At 42.9% G+C, this 18,330-nt stretch overlaps 1 protein-coding gene across 1 annotated transcript in view; it reads right to left on the bottom strand.

Annotated features, from left to right (window-relative positions):
* Positions 1 to 2,278: 2,278 nt before the first annotated feature.
* The window catches only part of SORL1 (sortilin-related receptor, L(DLR class) A repeats containing), a 236,260-nt gene continuing 220,208 nt past the window's right edge, over positions 2,279 to 18,330 (bottom strand). The window contains exons 40-48 of the mRNA XM_006895608.1: positions 18,039 to 18,135; positions 14,288 to 14,472; positions 12,759 to 12,878; positions 11,671 to 11,835; positions 10,280 to 10,454; positions 9,269 to 9,375; positions 6,952 to 7,144; positions 4,302 to 4,514; positions 2,279 to 2,346 (exon numbers count right to left, since the gene is read on the bottom strand). Of these exons, the coding sequence (XP_006895670.1) occupies positions 2,279 to 2,346; positions 4,302 to 4,514; positions 6,952 to 7,144; positions 9,269 to 9,375; positions 10,280 to 10,454; positions 11,671 to 11,835; positions 12,759 to 12,878; positions 14,288 to 14,472; positions 18,039 to 18,135 (1,323 nt within the window). The remainder of the gene's footprint in view (positions 2,347 to 4,301; positions 4,515 to 6,951; positions 7,145 to 9,268; positions 9,376 to 10,279; positions 10,455 to 11,670; positions 11,836 to 12,758; positions 12,879 to 14,287; positions 14,473 to 18,038; positions 18,136 to 18,330) is intronic.

Raw genomic sequence — 18,330 nt, forward strand, 5'->3', positions numbered from 1 at the left:
TTTACACATAGCTGCATCTATCTAGTCTTCAGGAACTTAGTTCTTCTGTGTATAGAAAATACTTTGGCCCTAAAAGGCTGCTTTTTCTCAAACGACACAGTGGCATTTTCTGAGGAGAGAGGTGATGGTCAGTCTATACAGTACTGTGCACAGAGCATGGGGAGGCACTGGAAACTAGAACTTGATTCTCTAAAGTATCTCAGATTGCCAACTGGAGACATGCACTCCATTAAAAAGCTCTGTGGGAGAACTGAAAAATCATGTCTTGGAGCCTACACTAGCTTCTACAAATGTCATTAAAAAAGTTGGCAGAACAAAGAAGAACAGAAGACTTTCTAGTGGTTCAGAGAAATGGCTTGCTTACCACAGGCTTTGCCATCTTTCAGCTAAAACTCATTAGAGGAAAGGTGGCTGGGCCTGGAGTTTTATAGCAAACTCGAAAGCAAGCCGAGAAAAGACATGGAACTTTCAATCTTTAACAAAAGGGGCTGTGGGCAGGGCAGAGAAGAAGAAAAAGAAGAGGATGAACAAGAGAGAGAGGAGGAAAATATGCTGAAAGTAGATTCATCATGGCAGCTGCTTGTTGAAATAAAAATCCCAAACAAAAGCCCTACTCACATACTATACTGAATTTTGACTACTTATCTTAAACAAACAAAAGAACCCCACATACCTGAAAAAATGTAATTGGCTCTCTATTTTTGTTTCCCAAACAGTCCCTAGAACCAAACACAACTATTTTATCACCTAAGAATGATACTTTTGGTCAAAAGAAACCAAACACTTGTGAGAAGGGAGAAAGAAGGGTCACACGGCTTGCATTTCAAGGACATTCATTCAGAGGCAGGACTGTGGACTATTCCCAGAGCTCCCTGCTTCTCAGCAGGGAGACATTTTGCAATGAGAGTCACAGCTGAGTCACAACAATACTAGACCTTGGTACCTGCAAGACTCCATTTAAAGAGTGGGCACTGGCCACATGGATCCAATAGAACCAATCGAGTGGCCAACACCTGAATATGACTGCAGTGTTTTCAAGGTAGAAGAAAATGCACAGCTTATTTTGCAGGAAGATTCAATGAATCAACTCTAGGGCTAAATGAAAACAGTGGCCTCAGATTTATCAGTTGTCTCTGTGACAGTGAACAGCACTTTCCCTTTAGACAACTTAGGGGCAAGAGGAGGGAAGGTAGAAGAAAAGGACAAAGAAATTAGAAGGCACTGACCCCATTTAAAATGACTGCATATATCAGTATGATTTTTTTTTTAAGGATGAGGAATGGCCACCTCAAACCCAAATACAAAATCTTACATTCGTGATTCTTCAGTTTTAAAAAAGAACAAATTTGCAATGGAAAACTTAGGTTCTCTATTTGCCAGTGCATCTATTAGTCACATGGCGGCATGGATCTCAGCACTCTCTCCCACAACCAGAGAGATGTTTGCAATGACAATTACACCAGTGTATATAATAAAGCAGTGTTAGCATGTTGCTGCTGCCAAGGCTATGTCTTGGACAGAAGCATATACAGTGAGTTTCCATCAATTAATAGAAGAAAAGAGGAAGTTGTGGGCCTGCAGGGCTTCTTGTAGCTCTGCTGAACTTGGTGATCTCTCCTATCAAACCCCATTACGTGACAAGCACATTGATTAAGTAGATGCTTCTGGAATGGCAGTAACAATGCTTCTGTGCCCTGCTCCCCTCAATCCTATGGGTGAGAGGCTTGTACATGTGGGGTGCCAGATGACCACTGAAGCCTGGCCTTCAACACAGTCCCAATAAATTAACAAAATAACATAAAAGAGTCTTCCCCATGATATCCCCAAATGCTTACATGTAAACCAAACCCAAACAAAATTTAAAGAGTTGATCATACACACCTTCAAGAAGGGATTTCCCCCTCACCACACTCTCTTGAAGGTTTTATTAAATACATTTCTGTATCTTAGAAAAATAAAAAGGATGGTTGATTTACTGAGCCGCAATGATCTCACAGACTTAAAAGCATGCCCAGCAAGCACAGCCCTGCAAGACTACATTAATATCAAATCAAAGCAGTTTGGTTACTAAAATCAACCTGGTTTGAAGTTCACAGTTGATCACTACAAAGTTTATTCATTTGTTTCTTTCCTTTTTTTGTTTTTCTTTTTGTTTTGTTTTGTTTTTGGCCCATATAAAAATAACATATTGCAACTCAAAGTGCATTTTTTAAAATAAACCATCAACTATATCAAATAAAATATTTACACCATTTGGTTTCTAGAGAGGAAAGCTCTTTCAGGCTATCACCATGGGGACATCATCTGAAAATCCAGTGATCATGGGAGCATCTTCATCATCCTCTCCTAAAGGCAAAAGAGTCAGCGTTTGGTGAGTTCCAGTTGGTACACTTTGCCAGACACCATGTCCCACCCTTTTGCCCCTCCATCCAGCTCCCCAGTGACCCATCACAGCTCTCAATGGGGAAAGTCAACACCACAGCCAGCCAGGCACCACCATCAATGCAGAAACCCAGCCCAGCTTCCCTCTGCTGCTTCTCTTGGGTCACTCTCTTCATCAACAGATGGACAAAAATGTACTTTTGTGAAAGTTTGGGCTTGGCCAAATATGGGAAGCAAATTTTGTAGGAAGAAGCATCTCATTGAGCTATCTCAAGAACTGAAAGTATGCCTTGGATTCACCTGTTGGAGTGACCCACACCATACATAGTGCACCAATTCTGGTGGTCTAGTGGTAAGAAGCTGTGCTGTAATCCCAAAGGCAGTCAGTTTGAATCTACCAGCTGCTCTGTGGGAGAAGAACGAGCAGTCTCCACCTGTGTGATTTACTGCCTCTGAAAGCCGCCTGGAGGGTCAGCTATGGGCCATTTTGGGAGCTAAGGGCATGCAACAACAACACCCTACATTAGCACAATTCATTGTCCACTTTCTCTTTTGAATCCACATTTCTCTTAGTAAAAGGATCTTGAAAGGATTTCGTTTTCTAAGGTCAGTTTCCCAGGCTCATGGTCCTCAGACTCATGGGCTCCCTGCCTCTCAAAACCACAGACTCCTGTCCAAGTAAGTAAGAAAGTGAGAAGAAAAGCAAGCAAAGTTAATAACAACTGAATGATAAATGTGAACACAGAAGTCTCTATGAACAAAAAAACGCAACCGTAGCTAGTCTTACTGAGAAAAGAAATATTCAAACTCACATGCACCAATCTGGGCTTCAGGAAGCCTTTTAACATTCTAATTTTATTATGTAGGTTGTTTCAGCAATCTGAGTGTTCAGACATTTCTAAGAGAAAGATTTCTTTTTCCCCCATGCTATTTGTTATTAACCACAAAATAAGAGAGCTTGGTGAGATTACACAGGCAACCATAAGGAAAAATAATAAGACAGGAAAGGCATCTTCTCATAGGAGCTTATGGGAAACCATTACTTCTCTGATCTAGGACCTTTAGGAGAAACCCAGGTGGCATTAAGGTTAAGTGTTTGGCTGCTAATCAGAAGGACAGCAGTTTAAACCCCTAGCCACTCTCATTAAAGAAACACTATGGATCAGTTCTCTTCTGTCACATGGGGTCACTGTGAATCAAATCAGCTTGATGACAAATAACAATAGGATCTCCAGAGATGCCCAAGAGTCTGCAAAGGCGAGAGCAGGATGGAAATCTTCCAATACTGTACAAACAGTCTACGTCAGGATTTCCCTTCCCTTCCTGAACAAAGAAAACTCCTACAACGTTATAAAATCACTCCAATCTGTTATGGATGTAATCATATACCCAAAAAATATGTGTTGAAATTTCATCAGCTGGGCCTGCGAATGTGACCTGGTTTAGAAATATGGATTCTCTCTTATGTTAATGGGACATTCCTGAGCAAGGTAGTGTCTAATAAAAAGGATGTTGGAACATACTCAGAGGGGGAAAGATCACAGAGAGATCACAAAGATGCAGAGCTGCCCATAAGCCAAGATCCACTCAGGCCTAAGAAAGGACCCTCTCCTACAAGGTGATCCCCAATGTAGACACATCTAGTCTCCTAAACTATGAGGCAATACATTTCTTGTTAAAATCACCTACTTTGTGCTATTATTATTTCTAGGAAGACACTATCTCATAACTAGACTGTTGAAAGAGCATTGATATTAACCTGAGTTAAACTCTAGGGTATCTAACTGGTGTGTGTACCCTGATGCAGTGGAAATGAAGTAAAGGCTGAAGTACCCACGGTCGGCCTTGAGGTAGGTGTTTCCTATTCTGGCTCTGTGTGACCCACTGGGAAGGAAGAAGCAACTCCGCTGCCCACTTACCCAGGTCATCCCCTGAGGAGAAGATAGCGGAGCCCAGCCGAGAACTGTAGTGGCTGTTGGCGAATGCAGTGAAGCTGCTTTGCAGCCTCCGGTGCTTCATGTACAGGACGGCAAAGCCGATGCCCAGGCTCAGCAGGATGAGGAACAGGATGGGCACCACCACGGCAGCCACATCGGTCGATCTGGCAGCCTGAAAGGCTGACACGTTGGCACCTGCCAAGATAAGATCCCCACAGATAAGCCTCCTACCCAAGTACCACACCCACCAAAAAAGCTACCCAACTCAAGTACTTGGTGCAAACAGGTAACATGCCCAGGTGCTAATCAAAAGGCCAGAGTCTGGAGTTTACCCAGCGGAAACTTAGATGAGAAGCTTGACTTTGGGGAAAAATCAGCCACTTGTAAAGTCAATGGATTTCAGTTCTGCTGTGACACACATGGGGTCATCAGGAACTGCAGTCAACTCCTCAGCAACTGATTTCACCCAGGCCACCTCCCTGGTTGTGGCACCTTCCTGTACAGAGACTGGATGACTCCTGCCTACCTGCCATGCGCTGAGAGACCACGGGCCTTGTGCTTGCAAATTCGGTAATTACATTAGACTCCAAATCACTGCCTTGTTGGTTATTTAGATAATCTCCTGGAAGGGAGACCTTTGTTGCGGTATCAACACTGACTTCATTAGCATTACTACTTAAGACCACTTGCTTGCCTTACATAAGAGGATGTAGAATCAGACCACTAATTAATGAGATTGCAATTATTTTCCCTCACTTGGCACCAAACTCACTCTGAACTGCAATTACCTGAAGCTCAATTCAGTGATACAAACAAGATTCCTTTACTAGAACACTGACTTAACAGCTCATGAAGTTTTATGAGGTATTTTACTTAAATAAGAGAGCGAGAGTATCCACCTTTGACATTTCCAAAGCTCTTTGCAAAGGCACTTAAAGGAGCCTTGGCAGTGTAGTAAAAGGAATTCTGGTGGCGTAGTGTGTTACAAGGTACACTGCTATCTGAAAGGTCAGGGTTTCGAGTCCACCAGCTGCTCTGACGGAGAAAAACTGGCAATCTCCACCACATAAATACCTGCGACCATGGAAGCCTAGTGGAGGGTCGCTATGGATCGGAATTCACATTAAGGGGACAGGTTCGGTCTGGGTGACATACTACATGTTGAACTGCTAATGAAATGTCCACATTTCAAATCCAATAGCAGCTCCATTAGTGAAAGCAAGAGGCAGTCTCCTCCCATAAGCACAAACTCCACTGGAAATCAGGTGGAGGGTCCTCAAGAGCCTAACTGGACTCAATGACAATGAGGTTTTTTCACAAAGCCACTTAAGTGCTTTAATGTACAGTGATGTCCCTTCCCCTTTGTGTTAGGTGTTCACTGTATCACATGGTTAATGACAGGTTTGTCCTGTAGTGGCTCCATGGCTAAGTCACACCATACTGAGTTGGGGACCAGTCTCCTTGAAAGGCACACTTTTCATGTTAAGATCCTGCAATAAGGTTGAGCTTAAGGCAGGTAAGTAGAACTCAGGAGGGAGTTCTTGGCTGAGGACCTTGTGTGAACCCTCCCGGATATAGGTCCCTTTGAGGAGGGCATTCCCAGGAAGGGAAGACGTGCTGCCTGGGCCAGGTGGAAGCCGTGTGCTCTCTCTGAAGACAGCCTAACAGTCCTAGTTCTATAAAGCAGTTGTCCTCACAAAAGTTTTTCCCTCAAAGTATGTTACACTGGTTGTTATTGGTTCTGCTGAAAAAGAGGACTCTGTTTGGGAAACGGTACATCTGGTGACACACATGACTAAGTGCTTGACTACTAACCAAAACACTGGTGGTTTGAGTCTACCAGAGGAACCTTGGAAGAAAAGTCTGGCCATCTGCTGCTATAAGACCCAATCTTGAAAACACACTGAATAATTCCATATGGCATACATGGTCTGCCATGAGGAGGAGGATGAATCAATTTGATGGCAACAGGCAGTTTGCTTGCTTTTGGTTTCTTTTTAAGGAAACACTGTGTTAACAAGCATTGTGGTGCCTTCTGGTAGAAGTCCACAGAGCCTCTAAAAGGCTAACAGACTTAAGAGCCTTTTCAGGTGTGAAGGGTTAGCCCGCTGCACGGAGAACCTGGAACATGCCAGGGAATCTAAGACACCACAGGGACCTGACACGACTTTGTACCTGCTTGGAGTAAGGAGAACTAAGAAGACCTGTAGAATTATGGCTTTTGAAATTTGGGGCAAGCTATAATGATATGTAACTGGACTAATTTTCTCTGTAATAATAGTGTGGTATCAACACCATGTTCCAGAGCTAAGATGGAGATCCTGGATTCCACTCTGGTCTTGATCTTCTATCAGCATAAGGGGGCTGACAGCTTCCATAACAGGGAGGAGATGCATCTCTACAGATTCCTATTAGCCTTTGCCTTTCTTCTCCCACACATTCAGAATGTGGTCACCTTTGTCACCCTCCTACCCTTGACCATGCCTGGCGCAGGAACATCCTTTGTTATTGGTTAAATCAGTGACTGATTAAATTGGTCTACAAATGATATTTTTCCTGACCTGAGAGAACACTTTAACCTTTTTCTGTAAAGCTACCTGCTCATCAAACCCTGTGGACCACAGGGACTTACCAGTTCCCAAGTCGTCATACAGCAGGATGGCAGGCTCTCCGCAGATCTGGCTCCCAAACAGGCATTTTGCTTGGACAGTGAAAGTATAATTATGACCCATCTTCAGATTGGTAATTTTAAAGAAATTGTCAGTGGTATTCCCAAGGTAAACTGAGATATTCATGGCACTATCAAACATGTGTATCTCATAGCCCTGCAAACAGACACACAGAGGATTGCTCAGAACTCTGAACAAGGCGACGGGTACCTTCATTCCTAGCAGGATTTCACTGGATACTTTGATGCTCTGGGGCCTCGTGAATAAGGAGTTGTGTTGCTAATCCAAAGGCAGGCAGTTCTCATCTACCAGCTGCCACTTCTAATCTACTGCAGGAGAAAGATGGACAACTTCCTTCCATGCAATTTTAAGTCTTTGAATACACACTATAGGGTCAGCCTTGAGTCAGTTCCACCTCGACAGCAATGAATGGAAGTCCTTTTTACTGGGAACTCCGGGGCTGGAACCCAGAAGGAGTCACGCTGCTCACCCAATCAATCTAACGGCTGAATCTACCTGCAGCACCGAGGGAGGAAATGGGCAGCTCCTCTCACACAATTTACAAACTCAGAAACTCAAACAACAATTAGCTTTGAGTGTGTTTTGTCTTGAAGCAACAAGTGAGTGAGAGTCCTTTTTACATAACAACTGAGATACTGGATTCTGAAAGTAGAAATTTTCTCATCCCAAATAACTTCATCCACTTAAGAACTGAACAGTACAAATGAATAATAAAGCCTTTAAAAAATCCATTTTCTTAAATATTTTGGTGCCTAAAGTTCCAAATAGCCGTTCCCTTGTCTCAAGCTGCTGTCGTTGTCCCCAGCTCATGCTGACCTCATACACCACCCGACATGATGCCGCCCAGTCCTACGCCGTGAACTAAGACGTTCCTGAGCAGGTGCGGGCCTCTAATTACTGGAGGAGCCTATACTCAATTTCTTGCAAGTAGGACTGTCTCAGGAAAAATCCCAGGCTCTTGGGCTGAGACAAGTCACTCCAGGCACCATCCTGATCAGGGAGGTTGACACAGATCAGAGGGGGATGCTGGCACTGGACCTTTCTGCTTTTCTCCAAGTATTTCAGTGACAATCCCCAGCCACCTTGACTCTCCAATAGACTACATGCCCGATCTCCCAGTAACATCACGTTCACAGTTTTGATCTTTTCATCCCCATTCTGTTGACTTACCTTACCTCTGAACTCACAATAAGGTAAGATAGAAGAGGGAAGAATGACATGCCATGTTCAAGCCAGGGCTCTCTGCTAGGAATGGAATTCAGATCTGCACCTCAACCTAAACCCTTGGGCTTCTGCCACCCACAAAGGCCCCCTTAGGTCACAAGGCTGCCAAACTGGGCCACCCCACACCACTCCCTTGAAATCCTATTTGTCCATGTGTGTATCTTTAAATAAACTAGCACTTACTGCTTTCTATACAATATACATTTGTTATAATATAGACTATTTACAAAATACCTACAGGTATAAAGAACATTTTAATTATATAAACATCAACCACTCATAATTTACTTAACAAGTCCTGTTGGACTTTCAGGTTATCTCTGATTTCTTGTTAATCACAAATACTCGGCTGATCAGTCTATGCATGAATGCTTTATACACGTTGTTGCTTCTTTAAACTTCTAGGAGCATTTCAGAATTGAAGGATGTGAACCTTCAATGATTTGGATCCACATTACCAAAGAGCTGTAGAGACATCTGAATGGAATCTTTGCTAATTTAATGTTTTCTAGAAAGTGCTATCTTTTTGTTACTAAAACTACTGAAGGGAATAAACATTTTCTGCTTTTACTTTCTGATGCTGAAATGTCTTACTCTGCCACCTGTAGTTGTTATTGGGTTTGGGGTTATTTTTTTTCCAAAATGAAGATTTTCAGTGTTCTGCATTTATTTGAAAGCACACTTTAACTTTAAGGATGCTGTTTCTCTCTTTTGCTAACCCTTTACCTTTCCAAGCATGATCTTCCTCACCATCAAACAGCCTCTCCTAACAACACAACCAGGTAGAGGGTTAGTGAAAGAGAGGAAGACCCTCAATCAGACAGCCTGACACAGCGACTGCCCAAGACTATCTAAAAGAATGAGAGGCTGGCACAGGATAGGACAGGGTTCAGATTTGTTGTTCACAGGGTCACTATGTGATTCAATGGCACCTAGCAACAACAACTGTTTCTCCATCGGAGTTGTGAAGTGGAGGGACTTCTTTCAGCATTGTGAGCATTTTCACGGAGAATGAAGAATAAGGGAAGAACTTACCCTGCTTTCATTAAAATGCTTTTCCTTTAAAGCTAGACTTTTCCAAAACAGAAGAATGTGATCGTTTTCTGTTATAATTTTTAAGGCATCAGGTGCTGATAACGAAACTGAAAATTAAGATAAGATACAGTTAGTGGATACAAATTTAAACCTGCATTTTCTTGTCTGTGAAAGAAGGGAAGACAGTAGCATTAACCCTGAAGGACTGGAATGAGAAAGGCATGCAAGTATGTACAATGGTCAGTAAAGAACCTAGCGCCTGGTTGATATTCTTCATCATGTACCTACTGTATTCCTGTTAAAACAACTTTAGCAAGTTCAAGGTACTTGCTTATGGGCATGTCCTGCCATCTGCCAGGTGCTAGTTCTGGCTCCCTGTCCATTTTTCAGTCCTCCTTAGTCCTGTCACCAGAGACAGAGGAACCTCTGATCTACAGAGCTCTGCCTGCAGACAGAACAGTGGAGGGGCAGCTGATGATGGCCTGGGAACATAGGACAGAACGTCCATTACAGAAAACTTGACTGCTGTCCAAACAGCTGGTTGTGCTCCATGTACTCTGAACTTGAGCATGCAGGAGAGCCAGGCTGCTAATTACTGCCCAGTTACTGGTTGATCCCTTTCCATTTCTATGTGTCATATTGCCACAAGAAGCCACCATGATTTCAGAAAGGTCCCCAGATGCTATGCTTGGCCTGACTGGCAAGTCTTCAGTTTTATTTCCTAACTCTCAGGCGTTCTCTTTTTCTGCCTGAGTAATATCAGAACAGATAGGGGAGAGCCTAGGAGAGAGTCTGTGGGAAGCACCAGCCATTGCTAGTCTAGAGCACAAGGGCCAACACACTGCAGCCCAGACTACTTGGACCCTTCACTGTCCTGCCCCAATGGGGGATGCAGTGCGAAGTATGTGTCCTTCCCTCTCAAGCCTGTGGAGAAAGGGCCTGTATCCAGGCTCCAGTAGCCCCGTGGGAGTCCCCAGGGCAGGAAGGGAGAGAAGTCACTCTGCTGCTCACCTGTGGTGATTTTTATACTGGAATCTTTGCTCATGTTCCCCAGCTGGACAACCACGTGGTACTTCCCTCCAGGCTCTAACTTGTTAAGGGTGTATTCCACGGTACTGTTGCGGGACTTAACTTTGTAGCTCCGGTCGGTCTTTCTTATTAGATCTTTAACTGCAATTGCATATAACTAAAACAAGGGAAAAGCCATCTTAAGGGTATTTAAATGCTTTGTAGTTTCAACTCTTTACATGGGCAGTGTCGCCTGCATTCATCAGTGGCTGTTAACACAATAACACAATCCTAAGCTCCAATGTCTGACTCCGTCCTTTGGACTGGCCAAGTCAAACCTTTTAACAAATATACATTCATAGATCTGTGTATATGATGATCCTTTAAATGCAAAAATTAACTCCAGGGAAAGTCACATTAATTGTGATATCAGCATGTAGGTTGGAGCAGGTTAAGAAAATCCAAAATTTAGAGTTTAGTTCCATTATCTCCTTCACTGGCATCATTCGAGAATATTGTTAGGAAAGAACAGGGAAGTGTTTAGTAATGGCTCTAACGGACGGGAAAGTGTACTTGGTTCTTAGTATCCGGGCAAGAGAAAAATAAAGAAATACACAATAGGCCCTAGAAACTCAAACATGAAGAAAAACAGAATACAGAAGAGTTTTCCTACTGACCAGCATAATCAGACATCTGAAAGTCCACCACTCTATCAAAGGTGGAGTAAAAAGCAGCTCAGAGAAATGGAAACAGGGAGTCATGTTCTAAAACCAATGCCCTGCCTTTTTAGCCGAGGTCAGCAAACTTTTATTGTAAGGGGCTGGGCAGTAAATATTTCAGGTTTTGCTGGCCAGATGGGCTTCATCACAACCACTCAACTCCACGAGAGCATAAAAGGAGCCACAGGCAATACACAAGCCAACAGGTGTTGGTTGGTTCCAATAAGACTCTCTTAAGGAAAAGAAAATGAAACAGGCTGCATTTGGTCTACAAGCCATAGTAAGGTGACTGCCGAGCCAGGGAGGGGATGGGTTAGGGCAGAAAGGATGGAGGGACAAATGACTACTCAGTATGACAGCTGAGCATAACTAAGAAGTGTTGGCTCAAAGAAGCCTCTATGAGTTTATTCAGAGGTGCCTCAGAAGAAAAGGCCTAGTGATCTTCATTATTCAATGAAAACCCCGTAGAGTAATGCTGTGTTCTGACAGATACAGGATCACCACGAGTCAGGATTGGCTCATGACAGCTGGTCAGTTATAAGGACTCTTATATCTTGTATGTGACCAGATAGACTTAGGCAGTTGTTCCAGCCACTAGGTCTACGTTTCTTGTCCTGTTCGGCCCCTCCACCCACCCCAAGGATAAGCAAGGCTACCGGATGCCTGCTCACTCACCAGGTCTTGGTCAGGAGAGTCGTATGGGGACTCCCACTTGATGACGGCTGAGGTTTTGCCTGTGTGCACTGCATGCAGGTGACGGGGCGGCAGCCTGCTGTCCGGGATCATCTTCACAACAACATGGTCGGACGATGGCCCTATGTAGGGCACCACCACGCGGACCTGGGGCAAGCATGCATAGGAAATAAACACTGTGCGGGCTTTAAACAATGCTACTAAACAGTTTTATTCACAAAACAGAGGCAAACAGTGGAATAACAGTGAAAAAAGACAGAACATGTAAAACCTCACAGAGGTCTCTAATTCATTTTCTCAGCCACTACTAGGGATAGTTTCATTCCTAGAAATAGCTTCATTCCAGAAATGCCTGACCACATATAATGCCAGTGAAGGGGGTTGTACATATATACATAATGCAAACATATGAATGTGCACATATACATCTATGAGGGCACATGTATAAATGCAAACATATGTTTATCTGTATTATGTATACATATGTGTGTATAAATGTATACACATTTATGTATATACAAATATACCAGTGTGTGTAACCTATTTTCTGTATTTTTTTCTTTAAAAAAATGAAAAATGTACACACATTATTATGCTCTCTGCTTCTTTCACTTAGCAAAGCAGTTGAGAGATTTTTCCATATCAGTGCATTTAGAGTTGAATTTCTTTTGGATGGGTGCCCAATATTCCACCGCATGGATAAGCCATAATATCTTTAACCAGACCTCTCTAACATTTGTTTCCAAGCTCCTGCTGTTACAAGTAATAGCACACCAAGCATCTTTGCACATATGTACAAATTCCCAGAGGTGGAATCTGACCTAAGCTTTTGATTTATGCATCCCTGAGACTCATTCACCAAATCACCAATTCTTCACAGGAGAGAGGCTGTTTGTCAAGTCGTCGTTTTGCTTCAAAGAGGTGCTTGTGAGGCAGTGGAGCTGCCCTCAAGTCACGCAGCAGGAGTCTGGACCTGCGCCCTCAGGTCCCCAGATGCTGGGTCAGGACCCAGGAGGCCAAGAGCTAAGGCAAACCTGAGAGCATACGGATGGCACAGACAGGAAGCTTACCAGAAACAAATATTGCTCATCCCTGCTGACAATGACTGTCTTGTTGTGCAGTGGAGTCATCAAACTCTTTGGGTTGCAATAGAGGTCAAGGAAGGATGTAGCATAGAAAATGCCATAAACCTGGTGAAAGCAGAGAACAGAAAAGGCTGTCAGCCCACTGGCCAATGACCTCATCCTCTTAAAACTCTTAATTAAGACTTTTGAAACTACGTCAGTGTTTACTCTGTCAGCATTCACAGAAGACGTGTTGTCCTAGATAGTGTATTAGCACCTACAAAGATAAATATGGGATGGTCTCGGTCTTCAGAGTTTTGTCCTGAGGAAAAATGAGAAATGAAAAATAGATACTTATAAATAAAACATGTTCCTAGTATACAGAGTCCCATGCTATGCTAGCCAGAGACACACGAAGGGCCACCAAGCAGAGTGGCCTTCCTCCCACCTGTCATAGACGGGTGCTGAGTGGAGGTGCTGAGTGAGGTGGGGTCTGCAGAGTGAGGGGGAGAAGCTCAAGAAGAGCGTGTGTGAAGGGAGGCCAGGGTGGACAGGGCGAGCTGAGCTAGTATCGGTTCTCCTTGTCAGTCACACAACCAAGTTTTGGTGGGAGGATACAGGCAGAGGGGTTATGTGGGACCTACATGAAGGCTCATTTAAAGGGCAAAGAACCTGCTGCCTATCCTTCCTTACATCTGCAAGGAGACAGACGACGGCGTGGCTCTTCTTGGGCCACAAGGTGACTTTGAAGATAGCAGAGCAGAGACGTGAAGATATCACACTCTTAAGATGGTAAAAGGGAATCATATTGTGCTGTTAAAACCCCACCAGCAAGGTTCTCTCTCACTATGAACCTGTGGGCATTTATTACTTTCTGGGTTTTTTAATCAATACCATTTTTGCAGAGGTGAGAGGGTATCACACTCTAGTTTTGATTTGCTTCTCTCTGATGGCTAATGATCATGAGTGTCTTTTTGAGTTATTGATCACTTCCTCTTTGCTGTGGGTTCCATTCACGTCCTTTGCCTGTTTGTTATTTTGTTGTTGAAGTTTTCAATATATTTTAAAGATCAGATCCTTGTAAGATAGATCATTGCCAAAGATCCCTCCCTCCGTTTCCCAGTGTGTGGGTTCTCCTTTCACTCTTTTAGTAAAGTCTCATGATAAGTACAAGAATTTAATGTCACACAGGTGAAAAGGCATGGGGGAAGGTGAGGGCAAGGTATGTTAAGGTCAGTTATGCTGACTTATCACCATCAGTTTCCAAGTCCAGGAACATGCCACTTCTTACCCAGACTGTCTAGTACAGTAAGCAGTATGGGTTCCACCTCTCAGATGCCAGGGAAAGGTGTGAGGAAGGTTGCTGGGGTGGGATGCCTTTATCAGGTAATCTAGAACTGACTGAAAGAGTAGCTTGTGTTTAGGGTGATAAAAGGAGCAAGCAGAATAAAAGAAAAAGTTCCGGGACTTTCCAGTGGCCGAGCATCAGAGGAGAAGCCAGCTTCACTTTGTCTCGGTCATCTCGCCCGACTCACCACATTCCTGGGGCCCGTCCAAGTGCATTCCACAGCAGTCTGATTGATGGCCTTGGCTTTGAGGCTAGGAGCGGGTGGGAAAGTCCCTTTGGTCATGACATGCTCAAATGCCAGAGGACTATCCCCCAAGTCAGTCTTGGCCCAGGCAGAAATCTCATAAGATGTATGAGCTGTCAGGTTGCCAACTGTGAAAACATGGGCAAAAAGATGCTAGGAGTAAGCTGAGGGTGTTAGTAAAAAAAAAAAAAATTGTATCATAACACACATAATTCATTTTAAAAAAGAAAATGTGGTATTTCAATATTGGTAAGTTTCACATGTTGTAGGACTTTGTTAAACTTAGAAATGTATTTCATATATTTACTGACAGAAGTGGCTGCGGCGATGGGCTTGACCATGTCAGAGATTGTGAGGATGGTGCAGGACAGGACAGTGTTCAGGTCAGCAGGGTCACTATGAGTTGTATTTGAATCAATGGCACCTGACAACAACTAAGTGTAATATTGTAGGGACACTGGACATTTCTGTTAGCTCACCATGTAGATTATAAACTGGTACAATATCCCTGGCAAGCCATGTGACCTTGGGTAACAGAGGTTTGAAGATCTTCACAGTTTTCAATCTAATTAGAAAATATGATCAAAGAGGGACCAGAAAGATGTGTGCAACAAAGATATTTATCACTGTGCTTGTCAGTGTTCATCATCGGATTGTCCTATGACAGCTAAATAAGCTTTAGTATGTGTATTCTGCATTCTAGATAGTGTTTTCCAAAAACATCGAATGGGAAAACTTCACAGTTCTGTTTTTACGTACCGTCAAGTCAGAAACGACCTGTGATGACCCTCCAGCAGGTTTTCAAAGACGATAAATCACACAGGAGGAGACTGCCTATCTTTCTCTCTTGGGTGAATGATGGATTAGAACTGCCTGCCTTGCAGTTGGCGCATAATTTATTATCACTAGGCCACCAGAGTTCATATGTATATAAAAAGGTAATTTCACAGAAAATAGCATTAACTGAGCAGGTATGAGACATGTAAAAATGATTTCTTTGAAAAGTAAAATTATGAGAAATTTTCATTTTGGAGTGTGTGCACCTGTGCGTTCTAAATTTTCTGCAACTAATCTGTGCTCCTTTCATGTAATCTGGGGGAATTTTTTTAAATTGAGATTTTAATGAAAGTTTATAGAGAACTTGGATTTCCATTCATTCATTGCTGCACATCTTCCTCCCAGCCCTCCGCCCAGTTTGCTTTTTCCTTTGGAAAAAAATGTTTTCATTATTATATAGCTCTCCCTCTCTCCCACCCAGTCCACTTTACTATGCAACTCTTATTCTGGACTCTTGTCATGCCAATAATACCTAATCATATATTCCTTTTATACAGTTCTCTCCAGCATCTGTTTCAGTGCCATGTACATTATTTATCCCCTCTTTTCTTGGTTTCCCCCAACCCTCATGTCATTCCTGTTTCATAATAGTGGCATTATGTAGTATTTGTCTTTTTTGTGATTGAGATATTTCACTCAATAATGTTCTTAATGGTCACCCATTTTGTATTCTATTTCATGAGTTTTTGTTTTTGTTTTTTTTTCAGTGCTGCATAATATTCCATTGTATGAATATACCACAGCTTCTCTATCCATTTGTTTGTTGATGGGCACTTGAGTTGTCTCCAACTCTTTGCTATTGTGAACAAAGCAGCGATAAACATGGGTGAGCATATATCTGCTTGGGTGGCAGTTCTGGTTTCTTTAGGGTATACTCCCAGTAGTGGAATTGCTGGGTCAAATGGTATTTCTATTTCCAAGTATTTGAGAAAGCACCATATTGCCTTCCATAGTAGTTGAACCATTTTACACTTCCATCAACAATGAATAAGGGTTCCAATTTCTCCACAACCTCAGCAGCGCTTGTTGTTTGCTGCTCTGTTGAATTTTGCTATTCTTACTGGGGTGAGATGATATCTCATAGTTGTTTTGATTTGCATCTCTCTTAGAGCTAGGGATTTTGAACATTTCTTCATGTGTTTGTTCGTCATCTGAATGTCTTCTTTGGTAAAGTGTTTGTGCCCATTTTGCAATTGGGTTGTTTATCTTGTTGTGGTGCTCTTATGGAGTATTTATATACAGGAGCATAATACTCCTGTGGAGTATTCTATAAATTCTAGCTATCAGTCCCTTATCAGATGTCATTACATAATCTTTTTTCCCAGTCTGTGTCTTCCCTTTTTTCTCTGTTGGAGAAGTTTTTTTGATGTACATAGGGATTTGATTTTTAGAAGGTTGGGGGATATTTTTAAAAATAAAAAAGCAGTGAGTAAAGGCCATGATATATTAAGAGCCTCATCTCCAGAATTAGAAGGATTTGAGTTCAAGAAGTGACTCAATACTTTGGAGCTGTATCGAGTCACTGCTTGGTAAACCTTGGATAAAGTGCTGAACTTCTCTATTTCCTCATTAAAACAACTGCAGCCAAGGTAGCTGGTTGTTGCTGTGATTAAAATAGTAATGCTTGTGAAACTATTACATAGGCGAGTTAAAATAGAGGTAGCTGGTACTACATTTTAGATGACAGCTGCTAAGAATTGGGTTTTGTTCTCGATTCTGCCAATTTCTAACAAGTGTAGCACTGAGGCAGTGGCAGTCATGGGCTTCAGAATTAGAAAAATGTGGGTTCCAGTTCTGGTGTATAAATTAACCTCTGAGCCTCAGTTTCTCATCTATAAAATGATGTGCCCCACAGAGTCACCACTATGGCTATTAAAACAAGATACAGCGACTGCCTAGGTGAATGGAACACAACGTCATTTTTACTCTTGCGTACCTTTTCTAGGCAAGTTACCTCGTAGACCCTAAGTTTTAGTGTGTTTTCAGAAAACAGAGAGAGACAGACAATGCATACTCTGTATTTCACAAGGTTATAATGAGGATTGAATGAGCATGATTGAAAGTGCTTTGCAAACAGGGTAGCAGAGTGTGCACACAGAAGTTTCGTATCACTCTTGACACCCAAAGGCAGGCTTTGCCACTAAAGCCTTCGTCTTTGAAATAAAAATCCTACTATCAACAAATTTTCAGATTGGACAACTTTAAAGGAGGCTCAGTCTTCACACGGATGGAAGAGGGGCTGGATCACTTCCTTCCTAAATTTGTCTTGTTCATTCACTCAAAAATATTTACTTAATACCAATTATGCACCATTCATCAGCAAAACAGGAGCAAACCAAGCCAGAGGTGACAGATAGGTCACTAAGATCTAGGATCTCTTTCTTTAACCCCAAAATCATCTGTGGGGAGTTAAGCTGGCCACTTGAGAGTTCTTCCTCCTTTTTACCCTTCAACTTTCATGAAGAGTCGTCAGGTTAGAAGGGACCTGAGTAGCCATCAACAGATTGACCTGCCTACTATCCCACTTTCACTACGCTGAGCTCCATCACTATCCCAGCACTGCACACATGCCAAGAAGAAATTACCTAAAAGTTCCTTTTCAATCCAATCCCAATTCATGGTGACCCCGTGTGTGTCCAAGTAGAAGTGCATCCCATAGGGCTTTCAAGGGCTATTTCCCACCCACCCCCAAGTAAATCACCAGGCACTACATCTCTGCATGGGCTCAACCTGCTATCCTTCCAGGGAACAGCCAAGTGCACTGACCAGGTGCATCCCCAGGGACTTCCTTGCCAAGGAGCACTAGTCTACACCTTGCTCCTTCCTGTGAGCACACGGGCCAGCACCCAGGTGTTACCTGTGTGTGTCAAGACACTTCCTCGGAAGTTGAACGTTTTCTTCTCTTGTTTGTGTGTGTCGAATGCCCAGAAAAGGTTCACCACGTAGCCATTCACCTGCCAAGAACCAAGAAATATGTTACAGGAACACCTCCACAGTCACAGAGCACCCGGAGCAGCACGGCACATACCCCTTTCTCTATCACCTGCTGGCTCACTTCTCCTACAACAAACGGGGTGTCTTCTGATTTTTAAACTACTTCTATGCTATCAGCAAGTAACATTTCCACATACTCTATCTAATTCCACAAA

Source organism: Elephantulus edwardii, unplaced genomic scaffold (genome assembly GCF_000299155.1).
Source record: "Elephantulus edwardii isolate Elephantulus edwardi_28Jun2011 unplaced genomic scaffold, EleEdw1.0 scaffold00171, whole genome shotgun sequence".
Lineage (NCBI taxonomy): Eukaryota > Metazoa > Chordata > Mammalia > Macroscelidea > Macroscelididae > Elephantulus > Elephantulus edwardii.